We start from the raw sequence: 21955 nt of genomic DNA on the forward strand, positions 1-21955 counted from the left end.
TCACTGTTTCTTTGCTGATTCGATTAAAAATGCGCTGGTCCTGTATTGATTTTAGTACCCCATTTGCTGACATTAAACACTTACCGTAATGGGAGAAGAAGCCTTTTCCACTCAAAAAAGCAGCGAGATTAGTTCTGCTAATTTTCTTCCATGTGACTGTGCTTTAAATTTACTTCAGGAAACTTTCCAACGTTTTTTGTACGTCTTGAAATTTGACATTTGATCTCTTGAAATGCATTATATAGTATTTTCACCTTATACTCTCTTCCTATAATCTCTCTTTCTGTTTTATCTCTTTCTGTCCTAACAGTTGGAATGTGGCAGTTTTGGGATCCTGATAGTGACATTTTGCCTTACCTTGGTGTTCCTGTACTTCTGGAGTGAGGCACAGAATGACTACAATGACTTTGACTGGTAGGTCTGACATGGACATGCACCGTGTCTGATCATAGCAGGACACCATTGGCCATGCCGCCCAGCCACTGATAAGGGACTCCCAGGCTTCTGTGTCCAACATTCTGATTGAGTTTCACAGATTTTTGTGAGGTGTGAGAAGATCTCTCGGTTGTGGCTCTTTCCTTCCAGGTTCAACTTCTGGAAAATGGGCTTCTGGTTCCCCTGGTCACTGGTCTTGCTGATTGTTGCTGCTGTGCTCTTCACCTACATCGCCATCTTGTTGGTAAGCAAAAGCTCCTGGTGTCTGCCAAGTTTATAGTTCCTCCCTTCATTCAGTCATTTATTAGAGCCTTTGGGCCAGTATGACCTCTCTGCTCAGTAAATTCTTTACTGCCTGGCAGTTGCTACTGTACCAGCCGAGAACCAGCATGCTGAAATAGCCTCTAGCCCTAACCCTAACCCCAGCCCTATACCTATACACTAAGCCTAACCGAAAAGTATTACTAACTTGGTTCCTAAAGAAGCTGCACAATTGTGTGATTCTTACATTTCACAGGTTCAATATTCATATGAGCCAAAACCAATGCTAGTTGATGATTAAACTGGTCAGAATTTTAATCATTTAACCCATACTACTTTAATACAATCAAGGATGTTTAAGGTGTGAGAATATAGCAGTAAAATTGATGATAAGATCCATAAGGTTTCAGTTTCACCATAGAATGACACATAAGAAAAAAATCCTCTCCACAACTGGTGGCAACCTGTATAAGCTGCTTCTTGTAGAATTTGACGCAATGGACGTGTGGATTTGCAGGTGTGTGCATTCATAAGTAATCACCTGTGGTCTTTAAGGGAGTGAAATGGGTTTTTTGCATGCATGTGCTGTGAGCAGTTTGTTATCTGTGCTGTCTGACGCGGTGGGTGTAATATTTGCAGGTGCTTGCAGTGTGTCTTCTCTCTGAGGGACAGAGGCTGTATTTACACTGGAGCCACAAGGTAACCCAGCTCCTTCCAGATCATTCCAGCCTGCTTCCCCCCTCCCCCTCTTGCCCTCTTTAGACCCATTCAGTGTCTAACGATTTTTTGTTAAATGTATTATCGTCATCATAGCAGGACTCACAATACCTTCATAAAATGGCGGTATAGTTTACAAAGCTTTTATTATTATTCAATGGACACATCCCTCATTATATTGTAATTTGAAGTGAATGAAAACACTATCACCTCATATAACAGAGTTTCGTGACACCAGGTTAAATCTGTTCCTTTCATAGATTGGGATCCTGGTGACATTGACCTTCTCCATTAGTGCCACTGCTGTGCTGTCTGAGCAGTGGAGCAAGGAGTGGAAAACGCTCCTTCTGTCTTTTCAGGTTGGTCATCTGCTGATAGCGGTGTGCCTTCATATAATTTACATTTTCTCTCTCATGCAGATCAGTGAAAAAAGTGAATTAATCAAGAACAAAGAGGGGGTTTGCTGCCAAAAGAGAAGGCTAAAGCTTGCAACAACAAAAAACAGTATTTTGTTGAAAAAATTATTAAAGAACAACGTATATTGTTTAAAGATACTTTCAGACTTTAGTGTTCTCTAATGTACCTTTTTTTAAAAATAAAAAACATTTTAAAAAAAATTGTTCTTTTGTCCTTTGCTGACTGGGTAGGTCACAGCACCATTCCTGCATGTGGGTGGAGTCTCGCTAATGACGCTCTTGTCCTGGCCAATAGCATTGCACTTCTTCCGCATGAATAAAAGAGGTAAGTGTACAGGTTTGAGAGCAGGGGCTAAATGGGATTTTAAAAAAGTTTGATTTTCAATAGCATGCTCGAGGGTGTCAGAAAGGCTGATCTAACCATTTCAAAGGCTTAGTTATGAAACCAGGCAGTGTTGACGCACAGCTCGACCTTCGTCACATTACTGAGTGAGTCCTCTCACGTTGCCATGGTCACCGCATTTACAGGAGCCGTGGTGACGGGAGAAACGTCTGATTCATGTCCGCGCTTTCAGGGATCCAACCCTCTCTAAGTTCAGAGTCAGAGGGTGAGAGAGCCAAGACAAAAGGATGTGGGATCAAGCAGCCCCTCCTGTCCACTCCCACACTGCTGCTACTGTGCCCGTCAAACACCTACATCCTCATTGTCGCATGCACTCTTTTCTCTTTTTCTTGTTTTGAAGGACAGTTTGGCCTCGAGTTCCACATTACAGAACTATTACCGGAAAGCTTCTTTCAACTTTATACACTGTTTCACTTCTACAGTTTTTCCTTTTTTTCCATCAGCTCTCTTTTCTCTGACCTTCATTCTGTTCCATAGTAAATCAAAGTAGAGACTAAAAGTTGAATATTTGTACCAGGCATTAACTATTTAATCTGATTGGCTGTGGTACAGTGGAACAATGACTGGTCATCCAGTTAACTATGCTATTTGTATAGAAGTGGCGTGATTGCTTAATTCATTTAGTGTTGTGTAAATAGTAGGCCGCATTTACAGGATTTTGTCATAATTAATGCCTGTCTTCAGTTTGTGTAATCCCGCCTTCTGTTTGGTTGAGAAATGTAATTTGGTTTTAAGCAGAACTCTTCACACTGTTTGATCCCTGAGAAAGCTGATATTGCCAGAGCAGAGCTTATTACATGTTGAATGCCCCCAATCACAAGCTGTGCTGTGGAAATGGTTGGCAGAGTGACACTGCCGTTAGCAATCTGGTTCTCGTCTGTAGAAAGTTGCAGGTTTAAATCTTTCTGTGGTTGACCCTGCTATAAAAGTGTCACAGGCTAACTCTGTATCTGGGCCTTCACCTCACCTGTATTTGTACACCTGTATCTAACATACTTCAAAGGCTGTGTCTGTGCATTAGTGAGGGATGTGGCTGCCATAGAGCTGCTCCTCATTGGCTGTGACTCTGTGTCATTGTCCACAGTGCGGCAGGTGGCTATCCTTGGGCTGTACCTGGCGATCCTCTTCACTCTGTACCTGGTGCCCCTGGGCATGTACTCCCCCTGTATCAAAGAGGAGGGCATGCTGGGACCTCCCCCTGCCCTCATTGGACACAGAGGAGCTCCCATGGTAGGTGTGATTAATACAATGGTGATTAATACATTATGGTTAGGCTCTGATCTTTACAGTAAATGAATGTGGACAGAGAAAATAACTTGTATTAGCAATTGCATGGTTAAAATGTCTATGCAACCATCAGAAAACCTTCCTACAATTCAGCACAAGAGAACATACCTCTAACCTTCACAGTGAAATGTCCAGTGTTAATTAAACTGTAACAGAGTTTATATGAATCCATCCATGTTTATTTTACACTGAACATTTTTTTTGTGTGCTCAATTTTTTCTGTTTTTTTTTTCTGTAGTCAAAAGCAGAATGTGTGGTGAGACTGCAGTTTGGTATAATTTTCTTAGGAGGTGCCAGGAGCAGATTTTTATTACACTGCTATTGTAGCTGTTGCTGTCCTGAACCTGTCGTGTTGTACAAGAGAACATCTTGACCTACTCCTGAGCAGCCAGTCTTTGGAGAGTGGCTGCCTGTGGTCTCAGAGGGGGTTCTGTGTTTGTGTGAAAACAGCTCGCTCCAGAAAACACACAGCTGTCCTTCGAGAAAGCCGTGGAGGCAGGAGGAGAAGGTCTGGAGACAGATGTGACAATCAGGTGAGGCGTCTTTCATTTTTTGTTCTTTTCTGCCTTTCTCTGCATTTTTAATTAATGGCCAATTTGCATAAAACATTACGCTGTGCCAGCGCAATTATGTAAATGCATCTCGACAAAAGTACAGCATGCAGAGAGGCCATTATTAATCAGTAGGCCTGCCAGTATTGAGATGGGCTTACACTCCTTATTTACCACATATACTTTAGGTTGGCATGGTTTCCACTGGGAAAGTTGGCTAGATTTGTTGTTGAGGGAGAAGCATTTTTGAAAGCTGGAAGCAAAGGAACTATTTCATTTTGTTGTGTTTAAGATGGCAGATTCCAATTCCAAAAATGTCCAGAAATGTTGCGAACATTGACTAAATGAAAGCAGCTCATTATTAGTGTTGTTTTCCTGGCACCAGGACGCACCTAGAGGGTCGGCCATTTTGTTTTAGTTTCTGTGGGTCGGTCTGGGTATTTTAACTGTATGTGTGACGTGAGCGTGGGCTTGCGGTGAGGTGCTGTATCAGCTGTCTTTGGATCCCACTGGATTGGATCTGAATCAGCCTGTTACAGCAAGGTCAAATTCAGCTGAGGATTTAGAGCACAACAATCTGTTTAGTCAGACCCTCAGAAATGACACCACAGCAAAAACAAATACATGAAGACAGATAAAGCAGATGGACATTATTTTTAATTTGGCACCAGCAAAATTTAGTATCTGTTTTCCAAGATACTATTGTAGACAGTAGTAAGCTATTCAAAATTTTGGCTTCAACTACACTTAATTTGTATTATTGTCATTCCTCTCCAGTTTTAATTAAATATAATATCGATCGTGTTATTGATATGTGTGTTGAAAGAAGCGGGTAGGGACTAGCATCCTTTAATTGTGCTGTGACTCTTGTTAAAGTGTGTGTGTGCACACCATGAGACAGCAGTGAGTCTGTTTACTGCCAGTATTAAAGGGGTCTCCATTCAGAAAGCTGCTCATGGGACGGTGGTCACATTTAAGATGGTTGAAGTGCCGACCTAAAAAAGATCAGACGTTAGTTCCCCCACTGGTCCCATTGTGGGGATTATGGGCAGTAATCCATTTAGCTGTCCTAGCGTGACTGCACAAGCCCATACGCTGCACATGGAAAACACTGCCTCCCAAACCACATTGCATGCCACCTCTTATATGTGGCCTCATCACATGACTCAGCATGATAAGGTGAACAGACATGCCGGGAAACTCTGTGACTCCAAAGTCCTGGCCAATTCCCATGTGGCCACAGGTTACTGTGTCTCTCAACTTGGAATTGTTCCTGAAATTGTTTGTTGGGTAGATTGGAGGTGAATTTGCCAGGTGTTCATGGTCTTAAGCAGACATAATTTAATAATTAAATAAATAATAAATAATTTAAAAGCCAGTCATAAAGCCTACAGGACTCTCACCCTTAATGCCAGTAATGGTATTTAGTAGTCCTGTATTTTTTAATGATATTCTGATATAATGTATCATTATAAAACCTGTGACCTATATAACCTATGCAACATTGTGTATCAATTGTCTCTGTGCTGTGATATGTTGTTGTGTCATCTCAGTTACGATGGGGTACCCTTCCTAATGCATGACAATACTTTGCGGAGGACGACCAACGTGCTCGAGGTGTTCCCCAACCGGACAGACACGCCGGCCTCCATGTTTACCTGGAGCGAGCTGGAAATGCTCAACGCCGGGGCCTGGTTCCTCTCGGTGAGTAGTCCACTCTGGATGTGCTCCTCAGCCGATGAGATCACAGAGTGCGCACCTCACATCTTTGTCTCAAGACATCCGTGTTTTCCCTTCACACAGAACAAAGTGAAGCCTTAGCCTCTGTTCTCTCTCCAGCCATAGCAGGGCATTTAACACCCGCCTCTGAGACCAGACACTTTAAGTAAATTAGTCATTGACAGATGGTCTGCTGGTGCAAACACAAGGTGACCTTTATTTTGTATCAAGAACCAAAGATTCATGTTGAGTTAAGAGACATAAAATGTGCTGTGAATTCACAATCGTGAAAAGCTGACTGATAACTGAATGACCTTCTTATATACTCTCCAAGTCCTTTATTCATGTTTTTGCTTCAGCTGTGTTCTTCTGTCCAATGATATTACAATCTATCTTTGTATTTCAAAATAGACCTGAGATGTTTGTGAAAACAAATACTGTAGTTTAACCACACTGTGAGCTCCCAGGGTATGAGTGCGATCTATGAAATTCATTGAGAGACATTAGGAGAAAAATCAATAGGGATTAAGAGATTTATGAAATCTATCAGTGTTGTTTCTTGTTTGCCTGGAGGTACCAAGCACCTGTTGAGTCTGGAAGCCTGGTTTAAAGTATGTGGAAGAGCCAGGAGCAGACTTAACATTGTCATCCTCATCCTCCTGTCCCTCAGTGCGACCCCTTCGGGACTGCTTCTTCACTGGACCCTGATGACCAGGTCAGGGCTCAGAACCAGACGGTCCCCAGGCTGAGGGACTTCCTGGACCTGGCTGCTCTGCACGGCAAGCTGGTGATCTTTGACCTGTACCGCCCACCCAGCGATCACCCTTACAGGGACACCTGGATCAACCGCACCCTGGAGGTCCTCTATAACGAGTCGTCCCTCAACTCCAGCCAGGTACAGCAGCTCGTATGTCTGCCCGATGGCTGGAGCATCCTCTGCAAGTGGACGAAATTCACCTTCAGTCAATAAAAATATATTAGCTAGTGTAGTAAAGTAGAAACTTTGATAGCAGGTGCCCATGTTTTTGTTTATGCGTGTCTGTGTGTAATTGCATGTGTGTGTGTGTGTGTTTGTGTGTGTCTGTGTGCGTGCATGTGTGTTTAACGAGTGTTGCTTTGACCCTGCAGATCTTGTGGTTACCCTCAGAGCAGAGGGACATGGTGCAGGAGATTGACCCTGCCCTGCAGCAGACCTCTGGAAGCAAAGCCTCTATTGAGGAGCTGCAGGAGAACCATATTGTCAGACTCAACCTCCACTACAGCTCCATGTCTCAGGAGCACATCAGGTACTGTACCTCCATACGGTCTATTCCCCATACTCCTCCATTACGGTAACATATAACAGCAGATCAGGTACTGCAACGTCAGGTGCGTCATTCATCACCACACCATGGTACATCGGTTCTTTATTTCTTTTTTGCATTAAACATCAAAAGTAAGGCATTTCCCCCTATCCAATCAGGACTTCATGATGTAATGCATTCAGCGAAACCGAAATCAACCCACTAATTTCTGTACCACGTGGTATCAGGAGAAAGAAAGTTAACTTTAAACGGCTTGCGTGCTCCTTATCAGTGTTATATTACGTAAGGCTGTGCGCAGATGGCTGAATGAGTTCCCTGAAGTGCCCTTGATAACACCCACGGCCTGTAGAGAGACGGACTTAGAGACAGAGGGAGGGAGGAGGAGGCTGACAGAGGGAGGAAGTGGGCGGGCTGAAGGCGGCAGGCTGTAACCAAGTACAGTGTGTACTGGGCAATGTAGAGATTTATCTGACACACAAAAACGTACAAACACACACACATACACACACGCACACACTAACACACGCACAGACTTACCAATTAACTGTCCGCTTTTGAGGATACGCAATGAACATGCACACACACACATGCACGCACACGTACGTACCCATACTCACACTGGTTTATGCACAGACGCACGGACACAGCCATGACATGACAGACATGCACACAAACACACGTGCTAAAACATACAAGCTCGTTTCGCCAATCACAGGGACAATGGCCCATAAAGAGGTCATTACTGAGTGAACAAACACCTCTGCAGTAGCAGCAGCAGGGATGTAATTACTTCCCCTGAGGGTTCCCATCAACCCTGAGCCTCAGGGTCTTCACTGCGTCGCTGTGCCGCGGGGAATCTTCTGAGAATGGAGCTGCCAGGTAGAAAGAGGAAAGATCAACAGTCCCTCTGGCTCTAGAATAGAACTAAACATTGTGTTCAGCTGGTCCCTAACACAATGGTTCAGGCTTTTGTGCCTGTCACCATGACACTGATGATCTGACGGCATAAACAATAAACAGTGTATACACCATTATATTTGTAAAGCAGCGGCTTTGTGCTTGTAGCTTTTAGTAGCTTTTTGCACTGAGCTGGAAACGATCTTCCCGGAGCATTAAGAGTCTCCTGAAATTGAGCCAGGCTGTGAAAATGTTTGAGTTGCATAGCTGCTCATTGATGAGTCTGCAGTTGGTTTTATTGGGAATCAATGTGGTCTCCCATCAAAGCTCCACATTGTGTATTTACCTTTTCAGTGAATTTCAAGTTTTTCCACTCACTTTCATTCAATAGCTTTGTGTTCATATTCATATTATTCATTCATTTCAGCAATGAGCTAACTTTTATTAACAAAAATTTTTTTTTTAATTTAATGCTGGCTTATATTGTTTATTCATTTCATCAACTAACAAACTTAAAGACAAAACGTTTTTTTAATGTAACAGTGGCTTACATCTATTACTTCAGGCTATAGACAAAGCCCCATATTGGTTAGATTAAATGTTTGTTTTGGACTGTCAGGTTGCCATTGATTGATGTGAGTTGCAGTTACCTCGAGCTTTTAGTCAGATGTGGCCTCTGATCCGTGTGTTGTGTGATGTGTTTAGCCGTTGACAGTTAGCTGTGTGTTGTATTTGTGTGTGTTTGCAGTAAGTACTCCTCCGGGAACATCAGCACTAACCTGTATGTGATCAGCCAGCCCTGGCTGTACTCTCTGGCCTGGTGTGCTGGGGCCCAGTCTGTCACCACCAATGCCCTGCATGTCCTCAAGAAGCTGCGCAGGCCGCTCTTCCTCATGGTGAGGCCCTGCATGCTGCTGTTGTTCTTCTTGTATTTCCTGTCCATGTATTATCATATCTTTGGTATCCAAATGCTTGTTTTTATGGTAGAGTTATACTGCTAGTCTGCTTCTGCCATTTTACATACAAATTTCCCTGTGGGATCAATAAAGTACAGTATCTATCTAGTTTTATTTGATAAATAGAGTCTTGCATTGTCTAGGATGGCACAATAAAGTTAAACTTATTTCCATAGTGGTCCTTGATGGTATCTGTCTACTGGCATGGTTCAGATTCCATCCAAGGCCATGAGGCTCATCCGTGCACCAAAGTGAATAAGTCATCCAGCAGCCCCCTACTGTCCGTCTTTAAAGTTCTTGAGAATTCAGGCATACCTTCTGTGTATTTTCCCAGTAATCGCCTGGAAGGTCTTGCATACCATTTATGTCATGGACTCACTTCAATTAATATTTTAATGCAGCATTTTAATATTTTAATATTTTATGCACTAGTTTGATCCTACTTATTGCCAAGTGAATTGTAAATTGTCAGTATGCCAGTTGTACCTGTTCCCTGTTTCACAAAGCAGGATCACAGAGTTACTTGGATAACTGCAAGTAAAACCTGGAACCCTCCAAAAATTATTATTATTTTTTTACATGGACTGTAAAAAGAGCTGTTCAGGATTTTGCTCAGCACAGTTATTCTGCTTCATGAAATACCCCCCTGGTTATGGTACAGTACTTAGTTATCCTAAATCTGCTGGAGTTTGGTGAAAAAAGTGGCAAATATTTTAAATAAATGTTTAAAAAGAGAGATGTTTAAAATTTAATTTTCAATATGTAGTTTGTAATCCCATAGATTTCAATAGTGTAATTTCATGAAATACATACCATTGGTAGCTGTGTACTTGGTCTTTGAGAATCCACTGGAATGATGAAAAACAAATTGTTGATTACATTTTTAAAAATTGGGATGTTGGCAATATACTTGCCAATTTAAAGCAGTAGTCCTATAAATCAGAGTTCCCACAGTAAAATTGAATATATAAAAAGTGAAAAATGCAGAAATTATAAAGATATCATGTTTTCATTCAGATGGATACAAATCCTGTTTATTTTACAACCATGGTGAAATGAAAGTTTTAGATTTTTGAACACTTTCATTATAATGTCCAATGGGTAAAATGCAAAATATGCAAAACATTCTGAAAATATCTTCTTTTCATTCAGATGGAATGGGAAATAATGTTTATTCAGTTACTACAGTGAAATAAATGAATTAAAATGTGTTTGAAGACATTTATTATGAGAAATCCGTTTCATTGGACAAACATCAAAATTAACACATTTTATTATGATATATTTTGATATTTTCTCAGTGTATTACATTTAAAATACAAATGCACTTCTTTGCATTGCTAGTGAGATGTAGCACTCTAGCCCAGCACTACTCAACACCAGGTCTTGCAGGTCAGTGTTTGCAGGTTACCACACCACCTGATTTCTCTAATTATTCTGCCTCCTTGGTTCAGGAAGTAAGCTCATTAGTGAAATCAGGCAGTGTGGTGCATTGCTGGCGCATGTACCTGCAGACACTGTGACCTGCAGGAACTGGAGTTGAGTAGCCCTGCTATATATATATATATATATATATATATATATATATGAATATTATTTCAGTGAAATATTTTTTTTTACAAATAAATGGTGTAAATAAATAAATTTCAAACAGTGGTGTTATATATTTGGATATTTTTTCAGTGAAATACTTCAACAAAAAAAAAACTTCAAACATTTCTTTTTTTGAATTGATGAGGTTTCAGTTGTTTTTCATAAAATAGATTGAGGTTTTAAGAGTTCTGATTAGGGTTAAGTTTGGGGTAGAGTTAGAGTTAGGAACATACTAAGTGCTAAGGCTGAGACAAGATTATGCTAAACACCCAAGGTGTTTAGGACCTTGGGTAATGGTTGTGACAAGGGTTAGTCTTGGACGATACAAAGTTTTTCATAAGTGGGTTGTACTGTAATACTATAGTCTTATATATTTGCACATTTTTTTGGTGAAATAATTTTTACAAAATTCGAAAACATGATTTAGTTTTTATGACTCAAATTAGGGTTAGGGTAAGGGCTTGGGCTAGGGTTAGGGTTCAGGTTAGGGTAATGAAAATGTTATGTCTGAGTGTTGAGGCAAATATACGGCTGTGTTCAGCAACTTAAAACAATAAGTGTGTTTAGGAGTTTGGGAAAGGGATAAGGCAAAGATTAATTATTGATTTTGGATGATCCAAATTTTTTTACCAGTGGGATGTAAGACTATAGTCTTATATATGCTGACATTTTCCAGTGTAATACATGTAATACATTTTTCAAAATAAGTTCACACATTTCTTTGTATTTCTTTTATTAGTTCCAGACATAGCTATATACATGTTCTTCAAGAATACACTGGTTTAAAAACCAGTGTATTCTTATGGTTTTTCAAATAATTCAAATAGCTTTTAAAATATTTTGTTGAGAAGCAGGATAATGATATTGTGTACACCAAGAGACATTGCAATGGTAGAGATATATTTTCTGATGGATCATCATAGTATGACTGCATGTCCAAGAGATTATAATTAGTCTTGTTCCATTAACAGAAATATCCTTTGAGCAGTTTTTGCAGTTGCTTTTGATCTCCATCTTTCTTTCTCATATACTATATATATTATCGCTCTCTCTATCCCTCTATAGTAGAAAGGTTGTGGTCGCTGAGTCTGCATATTGTTAATGTGTGCTGTTGTTTCTGTCTACCAGACTCCAGAGGAGTACAGCCTGATGTGGATCCTGACAGACGTGGTGTCCGTTGTGCTCATCGCCATCGTATTTGCGTTCCATTGGTGAGCGTCTTTACCTCGCTCTTTACCGTAAAACACAGGGTCATTTGGGGATTGGCCATTTTGCAGGGGATCGCTTTACGGCTGAAAAGCAACAACCTGGTTTCTGGGAAAATAATATTTAGCATTTATCCAGTTTATCATGTCCATTCAGACTCCTAGTTCTACACTGGCTTAAATACTGTGTAAATATGTCTGAATTTACATGGCACCCAAATCTGTTGGACCGGGAGGTTGAATATTGGGATTGGCTGATGCAAACAGTCTTGTCTTTAAAGGCACTTTGTTGGTCATTGATTAAGCTTTCGTGCTAACAGTATTGACTGAATCTGGTTCCAGGTGGCGAGAGAGAGGCCTGCCCTTCTGGTCAGGCAGCAGACAGACACACGAGAATGGAACCTACAGCAAGTTCAGAACTGGTGAGCACCCAAGCACAGCTGCGCAGACTGCTGTAGATTTTCCCTAGAGAATGCGCTTTGCTGAATGTGTTCAGCCGCTTCGCTGTGCTTATGTGTTCTTGCTTACTGTGTGCTAACCCTGCCATCATGCCTGATGCCAAACTGAGGTCTAAACTGTAACAGTGCATTAACAAAAAGCTAATAACAGAGCAGATATCACACAATGCTGATCCCTACAGTCAGTGTACAGTATGCTAATCCCAGTTACGTGATTGTTAAACATATGTAACTCTGGCTGAATGGGGCAGGCCTAGCACATCCATTAGGTGTGAATGTATGTGTGCATATTTGTATGCAGCAAACAACACTAGAATCAGAGAGCATGCAGTGATTGCAGAGCAATTTTCACATCCAAAAGGTCCTGGAATGGAACAATCAAAGCCACTGAATGAAGAAATCTGATGGTCCATCTGTAATGTTACTGCATTCCCAAAGTTGCCATCTGGTAAAAATGTGGTTTTTGTATCTCAGATCATTCTCGACCCGGGCAAATCCGACGGATTCCGTTCCTCTCTGAGGCACCAAGACGGGCTCTGGTTGCACTGCCCCTGGAGTCTTCCTTGTATTTGCATGCGCCACCTATGCAGGGCTACCCGTTGCTTGTGTTGTGACGCTCGCAGTGCCTGTTCCGCTCAACCTTGACCCCTTTACACTTGACCCCTGACTGTTGCACTTTTGTCCTTAGCAGAGCTGAGCGACGTGTGGTCCATCTCTGGGGTTACTGTTCGGGGAGAGGCCCGAAGCCTGCCCACCACTCCTAACCTGCCCACCATTTCAGAACAGCCGGAGCCGCTGGTCTGAGAGGGGGAAAGGAAGGCTATGGCTGCCTCTCCTATGTCCTTAAACCATCTGACTAATACTCCCCCCACCTGGCAACCCATAAACTCTCACTGCTTCCTGGCAGTGTATTTAACACAGACAAGTCCGGCTTTTGGCAAACCGTCCAGAGATTCACGCTGTGACATTATTTTTATATGTGAAGTAAGTTCCCTGCTGTGGTCATCTGCTGTTGTGAAGGGAAGTGAAAGAAACCGTTTCTGCAGTTATCTCATGTTTACTAATGATTCAGCCCCCCTCCTCCGCCCCAAATCAGCCAAGAGGGAAGGACAGAGCTGAGGATGACCCAGTTAAACCTGGACCCACTGGACCCCACCCAGTATCCATCAACACATCCTCCCCCTGAGGTGTGACGGTTCCAATCCACAGGATTCTCCGTGTCTGCAGAGCTTGGGGTTCAGTGTGGGAAGTAGTGGTGTCAAAATGGAGTCGCCTTACAGTCTCCTCTTCAAAGGCTGAACGGGACATTATTGACTTGAAAGAGGAATGTCATGATCTAATATTATAGATCTATTTATATTTTACATTCATGTAAAACATCCACAGCAGTGGCACTGGTAAAAAAAAATGTTATATTCTAAATGTGTTTCAGTGAGCACATGGGTGAGTGGTGTAATTTTGTGTGTGCGAGTGTGGTTTTATTACAGTAAGATTTTAGCTATGTTAATGATATTGCTATGTATGAATGTACCATAAAATGGATGGGTTGCATTGTACTCCCCAGCCTAGCCAAGCCTAGCATGAAATTAGAATAAAAGTGCTGCTTTTTCATGTTTAAAAAGGCTTAGAGAGGCACAGAGAGAAACAACCAGTCTGCTGAAAAGTTCTTCATAATGAAGGGAGAGTAATAAGCCTGAAAAAGGATGAAGCTCTCATGTGCAATCAGACGTTTCGAGTTATATGAATTTCTGCAACTTTTTTTTGCAGTTTTCCAAATGTGAATGGGCACTACTTATTTTCATTACACATGAAAATAACATTAATTGACTTTGTAAAAAAAAAAAAAAACGCATGAAAGTTTCAATGATTTGACTGCCTACTATTCTGGAGCTGAAATGATGGTTTCACGTTTTCCTGACTAAAAAGTGCAAAAAGTAATTTCAGTGGAAACACCTGGCTTAGCTGGTGCTCAGCACAAATGTACTGTTTTTAGCACTCATGGATGAGAAAATATAATTCTAATATAAACACAGCATTTCGATTGGTTCATATGAGTTAGGACATGGAAGTTCCTGTCAGATTAGGACTGTTGAGGCCCCATTCTCCCACCACTTATTGGCTTTTCCTGGCATGTTGGTTTTTGTATTTCAGTAAGACCAAGCATATGTCCAAGCATGTATACTGCACAGACCTTTACATGCAACTGAACATTAATTTAAACCCTGATTTCCAAATAATTTCATTGTTTCATGTTTACAGATATGTATATAGTATATAATAAACCACAATCTTCAAGGCTCATGAAACAGCTAATTCTTTTCAAAAGAAGTAATCACCATGCATTTTCTGACAATTCTGTGATTTAAGAGGAGAAAGAAAACAAAAACCCTACAAATTCAACCAAAAATACTGACCCTTCTGCTAAGGAAATTAAGGTACTGGCTGACGGTGAAATAAACAGAAACTTGACATTCTCCTTGGCAGTGTCCCACACTGCCCCATATGTATGACCATCAAGTCAAATTGAACTGGACTGAAGCTCAGGTACTTCAGATGACTTGGTGGAACATTTCTTGCATTTATCTAAAAGAGAGAACAGTGATGTTTTATTCTGCTGCTCTTACCTGTGAAATGCAGGCGACTGTGAGAGATTGTGTGAGGTCCACGTGCTGTAGGCCCTGCAGACATTATTGTTACGAAAGGGCAATTATGTAGTTACCGTATGTTCTGGGTTATGAAATGAATAGAGTGGCACATTTATTTTTTATTTTTTTATGCTGTGTGGATGACTGCCATGATTTTATTTTATAGCAACCTCTCTGGACTGTAATATTAACAACCATCTCATATTAAAAATATAATTTTGGACAATTCTAGTTTTGTTTTTGTTCTTTTTGCAAGGAAACAAAGGAATGAGATAAGAAATATGGATTAATCTCTAAAATTGATAGTTTTATAAATGCACATTTTGTATACCTCATTATAAAATTCACAACGACAGGAATTCACAGCCATAAGAGCAGATTTAAAGACAATTTTATTTGTTCAGTTTTATAAAACAGCGGTTTTCCTTTCATAAGGGAAAACTTCATGATCTGCATACAGAGGTAACCATTCTCTCAGCTGTGAACACTTCAAATACAAAATACTTTTTTATGTGCATTCAGAATTAAAACAGTATTACAACATAGATACTGCCTGCATTAAATATATATGAACTGTTTTGTTTACTAGAGTAAACTAGACACACAACCTATGGGACACACATCTGAAACCATTACTTTTCACATGCTTTAGGACCATCCCCGTTTCAGTAATATTTGAATACTGAAATTTTGTACTTGTTCAGGTTAAACTAGCAGGATAAAGACTGCCCCTACTTACAGTAAGTTGTGTTAATGAAATAGCATACATGCCAGAATTTACAAGGACACAATACTCCAGTACCTCTTTGGTCAGTGTGCAGCAAGAGGTTCTGCAGTGTGATATCTCACTTGAGATGGATGCATGTCGTTGCGACTTCGATCTTTAACAAAAAATTGGTCAACATTTCATGCTGGGCGAAGATGAAACTCCAGCCATCTTTTGTTGGATCCTACCATAAATTAGGTGTTCTGTGCTATGCGATAAGGTTTAATTTTTAAAGAAGACCGATTTCTTCCTCTTCCTCAGAAAGAACATACGTTTATCATTTTACATGTTTGCAGTCAAAGGATACAAAGGCCATGAGTGAATTTAAGACAAGGTGTAACTGTACTTCTGCAATAGGACAACTACAGGATGACTGGGGGAAAAAATCTGACTTGCGCTCAGCGTCCAGTGAGTGCAATAACTATGACAATCTTATACTTTGCTGTTTCAGGCCAGTTTATTCCCAATGCTAACAATGCATCCCTCCTGGCCACTATGACCCAGACAGACATTTCATAAGGCTGTAAGTAACGGCGTTTCAGAGACTCCACATTTATTTCTATTTCTTTTTGTACTATTTCTTTTTTTCCTAGTTTTTCTAACAGCACCAAAATTGTTTGGGATTTTTGTCCTTCGCTCAAAGATGAACAGCACAGTGAAATAACTGCAGGACACATACACAATGCTTCAGCAAGCTGTTCTCCAAGTGAATGTGTCAGAGAATTTCTTAGTATCTAAACATAAAATATATAAACAGTGAACTCAGTTACACAAATGGGAAAAAGTATCACCTTAAGGCCTTCAAAAACAAGAAATGGAAAACCATAAAGGATATCAAATACAATAATAACAAAACCCATTCAGTTACAATATTGTAAACCCATGTGACAAAGCCATCATTACACAATATATTAATGCTTTTACTGTATTTCTAAATATCCGGTAAATATCTATATTTAGAGTAGCTAATCACACAGTGACAAGATTTAACATCCATGTTGGCCAGTACTCATGTGACCCTGAAAAGTAACTGCCCAAGGACAAGCCTCTGCAGTCTTAAGCCCTTGAAAATGTTTCAAGTACCATTCTTAAATTAGATACAACAGTTGAGTCTATGTGGACATAAATGTGTGTGGGAGGTGTGAGAAAGCACTTACATGGCTGCATGTATGGAATTGTCACTGTGGCTGATGAAAGCATCCTAGTCCTGTCCTGGGGGGGTCCTGGCTGGCTGCTCAGTGTAATGGGAGGGGGTTGGGTCAGGTGGCTGAGTTAGAGAGTGCCAGATGGGGCTCAGAGGTAGTCATCCTCACTCGAGGGGGATGAGAGGGAGGGCTCATCGACATCAAGCTCGGCGGAGCTGGTGGAGGGGCTGCGGCTCATCCTCCACAGGTGGGTGGAGAAGCTCCGCCCCCAGCTGCAGGGCTGGCCCATGGGGCGGAGCAAGCGGACCAGCTCTGCCGCCTCTCGCCAGTAATCAGTTCACTTGCTGATTCCTCGAGAGCTGCGCTGCTTGCTCATGGTGGTCAACATCTGACTGATGTAGGAGGTCAAAAGGTCATCCATCTTGTAGCCCTGGGAGCCAAAATGAAGTGTGTTGACAGGATTACATACAATTAATACTCATGTAGTTGATGTTCCATTCTACATCTTATCATTGCTCCATCTTTTCATCTGAAAATAAATATTTTCTTTAACTCTAGAGCTATAGGACAGTTTGCATTTCTGTTTCTGTGAATTTCTTTCTCACCAGTGAAGTCTCGCACAACAACTTGCTGCCGCGCACCAGGTTTCCGATGGTGATGTGAAAGTAGGTGTTGCCGCTGCTCCAGTTGGAAATCTTCGTGAAGGGATGTGTTGTTAAGATGTCCTGCAGAAAAGCAGATTGTGAGATTATAAACACCAGCAGAAACAAACCTGTCTTCACACATACAAACATTAGCACAGGTTGATAGAAGCATATATATATATATATATATATATATATATATATATATATATATATATATGTACCCTTCAATACACAACAGGAAAACATACATATTATTTTATTAGCAGACAGCCCTATGCACAGGGTCCCCCACAGTTTAAACAGCTGTGCTGGCAAAAATACATGCTAATGTTGAACTTAGTATTATACGCCATTACACAGGGGAACACACATTTTGATACGTAATCTGGGAAGGGGAACTCAGTTTGACACACCTTGTTCTTTGGGTCAATCAAACTAACACCATGCTTGTTGATGGCTATAAGCAGAATCTCCGGGAAGTTTGGCTCTGTGGTTTGCTGTGGAGAACATTTTCAGAGAAAATCAAAATGAGGTGAAATCACAGATCCGCACTCCCATGATGTGTGTTGACCTAGCCAATCTCCTGGGCCCAATTATGGTTGACTGAAACTCTTCATGAAGCTACAGATGTTAGAAACAAAACTGGGACAGCTAAAACTGCCAGGCCAGGAAACAAAATGGCTACACTGATCACTCCAAGTGAACTCAGAACTCAAAGATATTTCTATTAAAAGTATTTCTATTAATACTGTCCCACTGCTGTCAAAAATTTAATATAGGGTCACAGATTTACTTTTTTCAGTAGCCATTTATTGACGTGGAATCTGTATAAATTACGCATCACCAACAGTTAATATATTGTCTAGAAGAAAATAGGATTGATTACCTTTACTTCAAAAAAGGCAGATCCAAATGTTGCCCATTTGAAAATGATTTTTAAGAACATTAACTTGGCCTCCTCTCTAGACTTCCCTGCCTGCTTGTTGAAGTAGGCCACGACAGACTGGGAAAAGACCAAAGAAGCATTAAAACATGCATAGCAGTGTTGAACTTTCACCTGCAACACTTTCACCCGACATGACCTCTCATGATTCGTCTACCACAACCCCAAACTGACAGACACTATTGCACAAAACGTCCGTGTCCTTCTTAACTGTATATGAAGTTCTATATGAAAATACAGTCCAATGAAAAAAATGGGATATGCTTTAGAGACTTATAGTTCTGTCAACACTGACCCGTTTCCAGTCATCGGGCGAGAGCTGGCGGATCAGGTCCTGGGGCACGAGCTCCTTCAGCATCTTGGGAATGGTGGGAAAGTGGGACTTGTCGTCCTCAAACTTGACACGGTAAATAAGGGCCCCCAGCTGGAAGACCTCCTCACGGGAGCACTTGTGGTAGCCACGCAGGTACTTGGGCAGTTCCTAGCGAGTTTGGACAAAGGAGAGTGTCACTATCCATCTCTCACACAAAAATACACACAGACACACTAGTATATAGATAGATAGATAGATAGATAGATAGATAGATAGATAGATAGATAGATAGATAGATAGATAGATAGATAGATAGATAGATAGATAGAAATATAAGTTCTATGTAGATAAACTATCAATGCTCAATAAGGCCTCAGTGCTGTAAATTACCTGGCTATAAACACATGCGCAATATATGACATTGCTTTCACACTGTATTGAAGTTTAATTAAAGTAACAAATACAGTAATATTTGAATGGGAATTTAGCTCTGTCACAAATATTTTAAGCTGAAATAACTTCCAGAGAAGCTTGTTTAATTTGATATAGAAGTAATACTAAATGAATTACCTGGTAGTAATGGAATATGGAGTCAGCAAAAGAATCCTTCCCCGGTACAGTGTTAGTCCACAGCTTTTTCATGAAGAACACCTGGTACGTTAATGAAGGCACTATACCTGCACGGGAAAAGGCAACACCCGACATTTTTACATGGTGATGGGGCACTAAAAAAACACCAGGAGCATCTGTCACAAAACAAATGACATGCAAATCCAAACAAGATATGGCTCAAACCGCATGCAAATTCTTACCATCTTTTGCAGGTCTGGCTTTCTTGATCCAATCAGTCAGGTGCCTGACAAAGTCAAAGAAGAAGTCTCCCTCTGGTACACTAATCACCTGAAACACAGCGTCACAGCTTCGTCAGCTTCATTCATTAGTGTGTCAGTTTCATTAAAATCTTCCACCTTCATTTCATTCTCATTATTTTCCTCAGACTCATTTATTGTACATTGGCCCCTTTTAAAACCACATGGTAACTTGGCGCCTTTTCCATATGCAGTTGGCAAATTTAAAGGGGGCAGAACGAAGCAAAGATCGTCTTGGGATCAAATTAAACGAAAACATCCAATAGTTCATCAAATAATTCACTATTGGAAAATAAGGCTAAAGCCATTTAATGTAACACAAACACGTCTGTTGTTAATCAATTCTAAATGGCATTGATTTATTGGATAGGTTTAATCCCTGTAGCCTACTAGCAGTAACAATAACAGAACGAAAGGTCTGTTTCCCCAAGACATCTCATAAACTGATAAATGATAATAAAATGATAACTGAAGGAAAACTGACCCACCCACTCCTAGTGGAATAAAGCCAACTATGTACCACCACTGAACACTTTCACTGATATAGCCACTGGCTGGTTCAGACTTTACTTGTGACATCCAGGTTAACCTGCTGAACACAGCCGTAAACTTGCCTCGACCCTCAGACTTATCGTTTTCATAACCCTAACCCTAAGTTGAGCCCTAAAAAGTATTTGAAACCATAGGAACTTTTGAAAACATGTGATTACTAGGTTAAAATTGTGGAAAATCTAAGTCAAGACTGTGAATTCCATAGTACAAATGCTAAAAAATATATTTGAGGCCTTTAAAAAAAAATGTTTTCCCTGAAGAAATATGTATATATTCCATATCTTGTTATGGTCATAGGTACCTATACTAGTATATACAAAATTTTTGGCTCGTCCAAAATCAAAAAAGAACCAATGTCCCAACCTTTCTTTAACCTGCTGAACACAGCCGTAAACTTGCCTCGACCCTCAGACTTATCGTTTTCATAACCCTAACCCTAAGTTCAGCCCTAAAAAGTATTTGAAACCATAGGAACTTTTGAAAACAAGTGATTACTCATTTAAAATTGTGGAAAAACTAAGTCATGACTGTGAATTCCATAGTACAAATGCTAAAAAATATATTTGAGGCCTTAAAAAAAATGTTTTCCCTGAAGAAATATGTATATATTCCATATCTTGTTATGGTCATAGGTACCTATACTAGTATATAAAAATTTTTGGCTCGTCCAAAATCAAAAAAGAACCAATGTCCCAACCTTTCTTTAACCTGCTGAACACAGCCGTAAACTTGCCTCGACCCTCAGACTTATCGTTTTCATAACCCTAACCCTAAGTTGAGCCCTAAAAAGTATTTGAAACCATAGGAACTTTTGAAAACATGTGATTACTAGTTTAAAATTGTGGAAAAACTAAGTCAAGACTGTGAATTCCATAGTACAAATGCTAATAAATATATTTGAGGCCTTTAAAAAAAATGTTTTCCCTGAAGAAATATGTATATATTCCATATCTTGTTATGGTCATAGGTACCTATACTAGTATATACAACATTTTTGGCTTGTCCAAAATCAAAAAAGAACCAATGTCCTAACCTTTCTTTAACCTGCTGAACACAGCCGTAAACTTGCCTCGACCCTCAGACTTATCGTTTTCATAACCCTAACCCTAAGTTGAGCCCTAAAAAGTATTTGAAACCATAGGAACTTTTGAAAACATGTGATTACTAGTTTGAAATTGTGGAAAAACAAAGTCAAGATTGTGAATTCCATAGTACAAATGCTAAAAAATATATTTGAGGCCTTTAAAAAAAATGTTTTCCCTGAAGAAATATGTATATATTCCATATCTTGTTATGGTCATAGGTACCTATACTAGTATATACAAAATTTTTGGCTTGTCCAAAATCAAAAAAGAACCAATGTCCTAACCTTTCTTTAACCTGCTGAACACAGCCGTAAACTTGCCTCGACCCTCAGACTTATCGTTTTCATAACCCTAACCCTAAGTTGAGCCCTAAAAGTATTTGAAACCATAGGAACTTTTGAAAACAAGTGATTACTCATTTAAAATTGTGGAAAAACTAAGTCAAGACTGTGAATTCCATAGTACAAATGCTAAAAATATATTTGAGGCCTTTAAAAAAAATGTTTTCCCTGAAAAATATGTATATATTCCATATCTTGTTATGGTCATAGGAACCTATACTAGTATATACAAAATTTTTGGCTCATCCAAAATCAAAAAGAACCAATGTCCTAACCTTTCTTTAACCTGCTGAACACAGCCGTAAACTTGCCTCGACCCTCAGACTTATCGTTTTCATAACTCTAACCTAAGTTGAGCCCTAAAAGTATTGAAACCATAGGAACTTTTGAAAACAAGTGATTACTCATTTAAAATTGTGGAAAACTAAGTCAAGACTGTGAATTCCA

General features: G+C 40.2%; 2 protein-coding genes across 7 annotated transcripts in view; one reads left to right on the forward strand and one right to left on the reverse strand.

Moving 5' to 3' along the window:
• Positions 1-15073, forward strand: part of gdpd4a (glycerophosphodiester phosphodiesterase domain containing 4a) — a 28615-nt gene extending 13542 nt beyond the window's left edge. For 4 of the 6 annotated variants that reach the window (XM_064301223.1, XM_064301222.1, XM_064301220.1 and 1 more), the window contains exons 3-16: positions 311-414; positions 586-679; positions 1336-1395; positions 1674-1772; positions 2061-2154; positions 3317-3462; positions 3970-4052; positions 5624-5774; positions 6460-6684; positions 6918-7075; positions 8739-8886; positions 11668-11750; positions 12087-12166; positions 12677-15073. In XM_064301223.1, the coding sequence (XP_064157293.1) occupies positions 311-414; positions 586-679; positions 1336-1395; positions 1674-1772; positions 2061-2154; positions 3317-3462; positions 3970-4052; positions 5624-5774; positions 6460-6684; positions 6918-7075; positions 8739-8886; positions 11668-11750; positions 12087-12166; positions 12677-12816 (1665 nt within the window). In that variant the 3' untranslated portion in view covers positions 12817-15073. The remainder of the gene's footprint in view (positions 1-310; positions 415-585; positions 680-1335; positions 1396-1673; positions 1773-2060; positions 2155-3316; positions 3463-3969; positions 4053-5623; positions 5775-6459; positions 6685-6917; positions 7076-8738; positions 8887-11667; positions 11751-12086; positions 12167-12676) is intronic. The other 2 variants (XM_064301225.1, XM_064301224.1) reach the window with 2 other exon arrangements.
• A 148-nt stretch (positions 15074-15221) lies between these two features.
• myo7aa (myosin VIIAa) overlaps positions 15222-21955 on the reverse strand; it is a 38229-nt gene continuing 31495 nt past the window's right edge. Inside the window, exons 41-47 of the mRNA XM_064301226.1 lie at positions 19474-19561; positions 19232-19338; positions 18644-18829; positions 18292-18408; positions 17819-17902; positions 17364-17483; positions 15222-17188 (exon numbers count right to left, since the gene is read on the reverse strand). Coding sequence (XP_064157296.1) covers positions 17096-17188; positions 17364-17483; positions 17819-17902; positions 18292-18408; positions 18644-18829; positions 19232-19338; positions 19474-19561 — 795 coding nt within the window. The 3' untranslated portion in view covers positions 15222-17095. The remainder of the gene's footprint in view (positions 17189-17363; positions 17484-17818; positions 17903-18291; positions 18409-18643; positions 18830-19231; positions 19339-19473; positions 19562-21955) is intronic.

This window comes from Anguilla rostrata, chromosome 12 (assembly GCF_018555375.3).
Source record: "Anguilla rostrata isolate EN2019 chromosome 12, ASM1855537v3, whole genome shotgun sequence".
NCBI classification, from domain to species: Eukaryota; Metazoa; Chordata; class Actinopteri; order Anguilliformes; family Anguillidae; genus Anguilla; species Anguilla rostrata.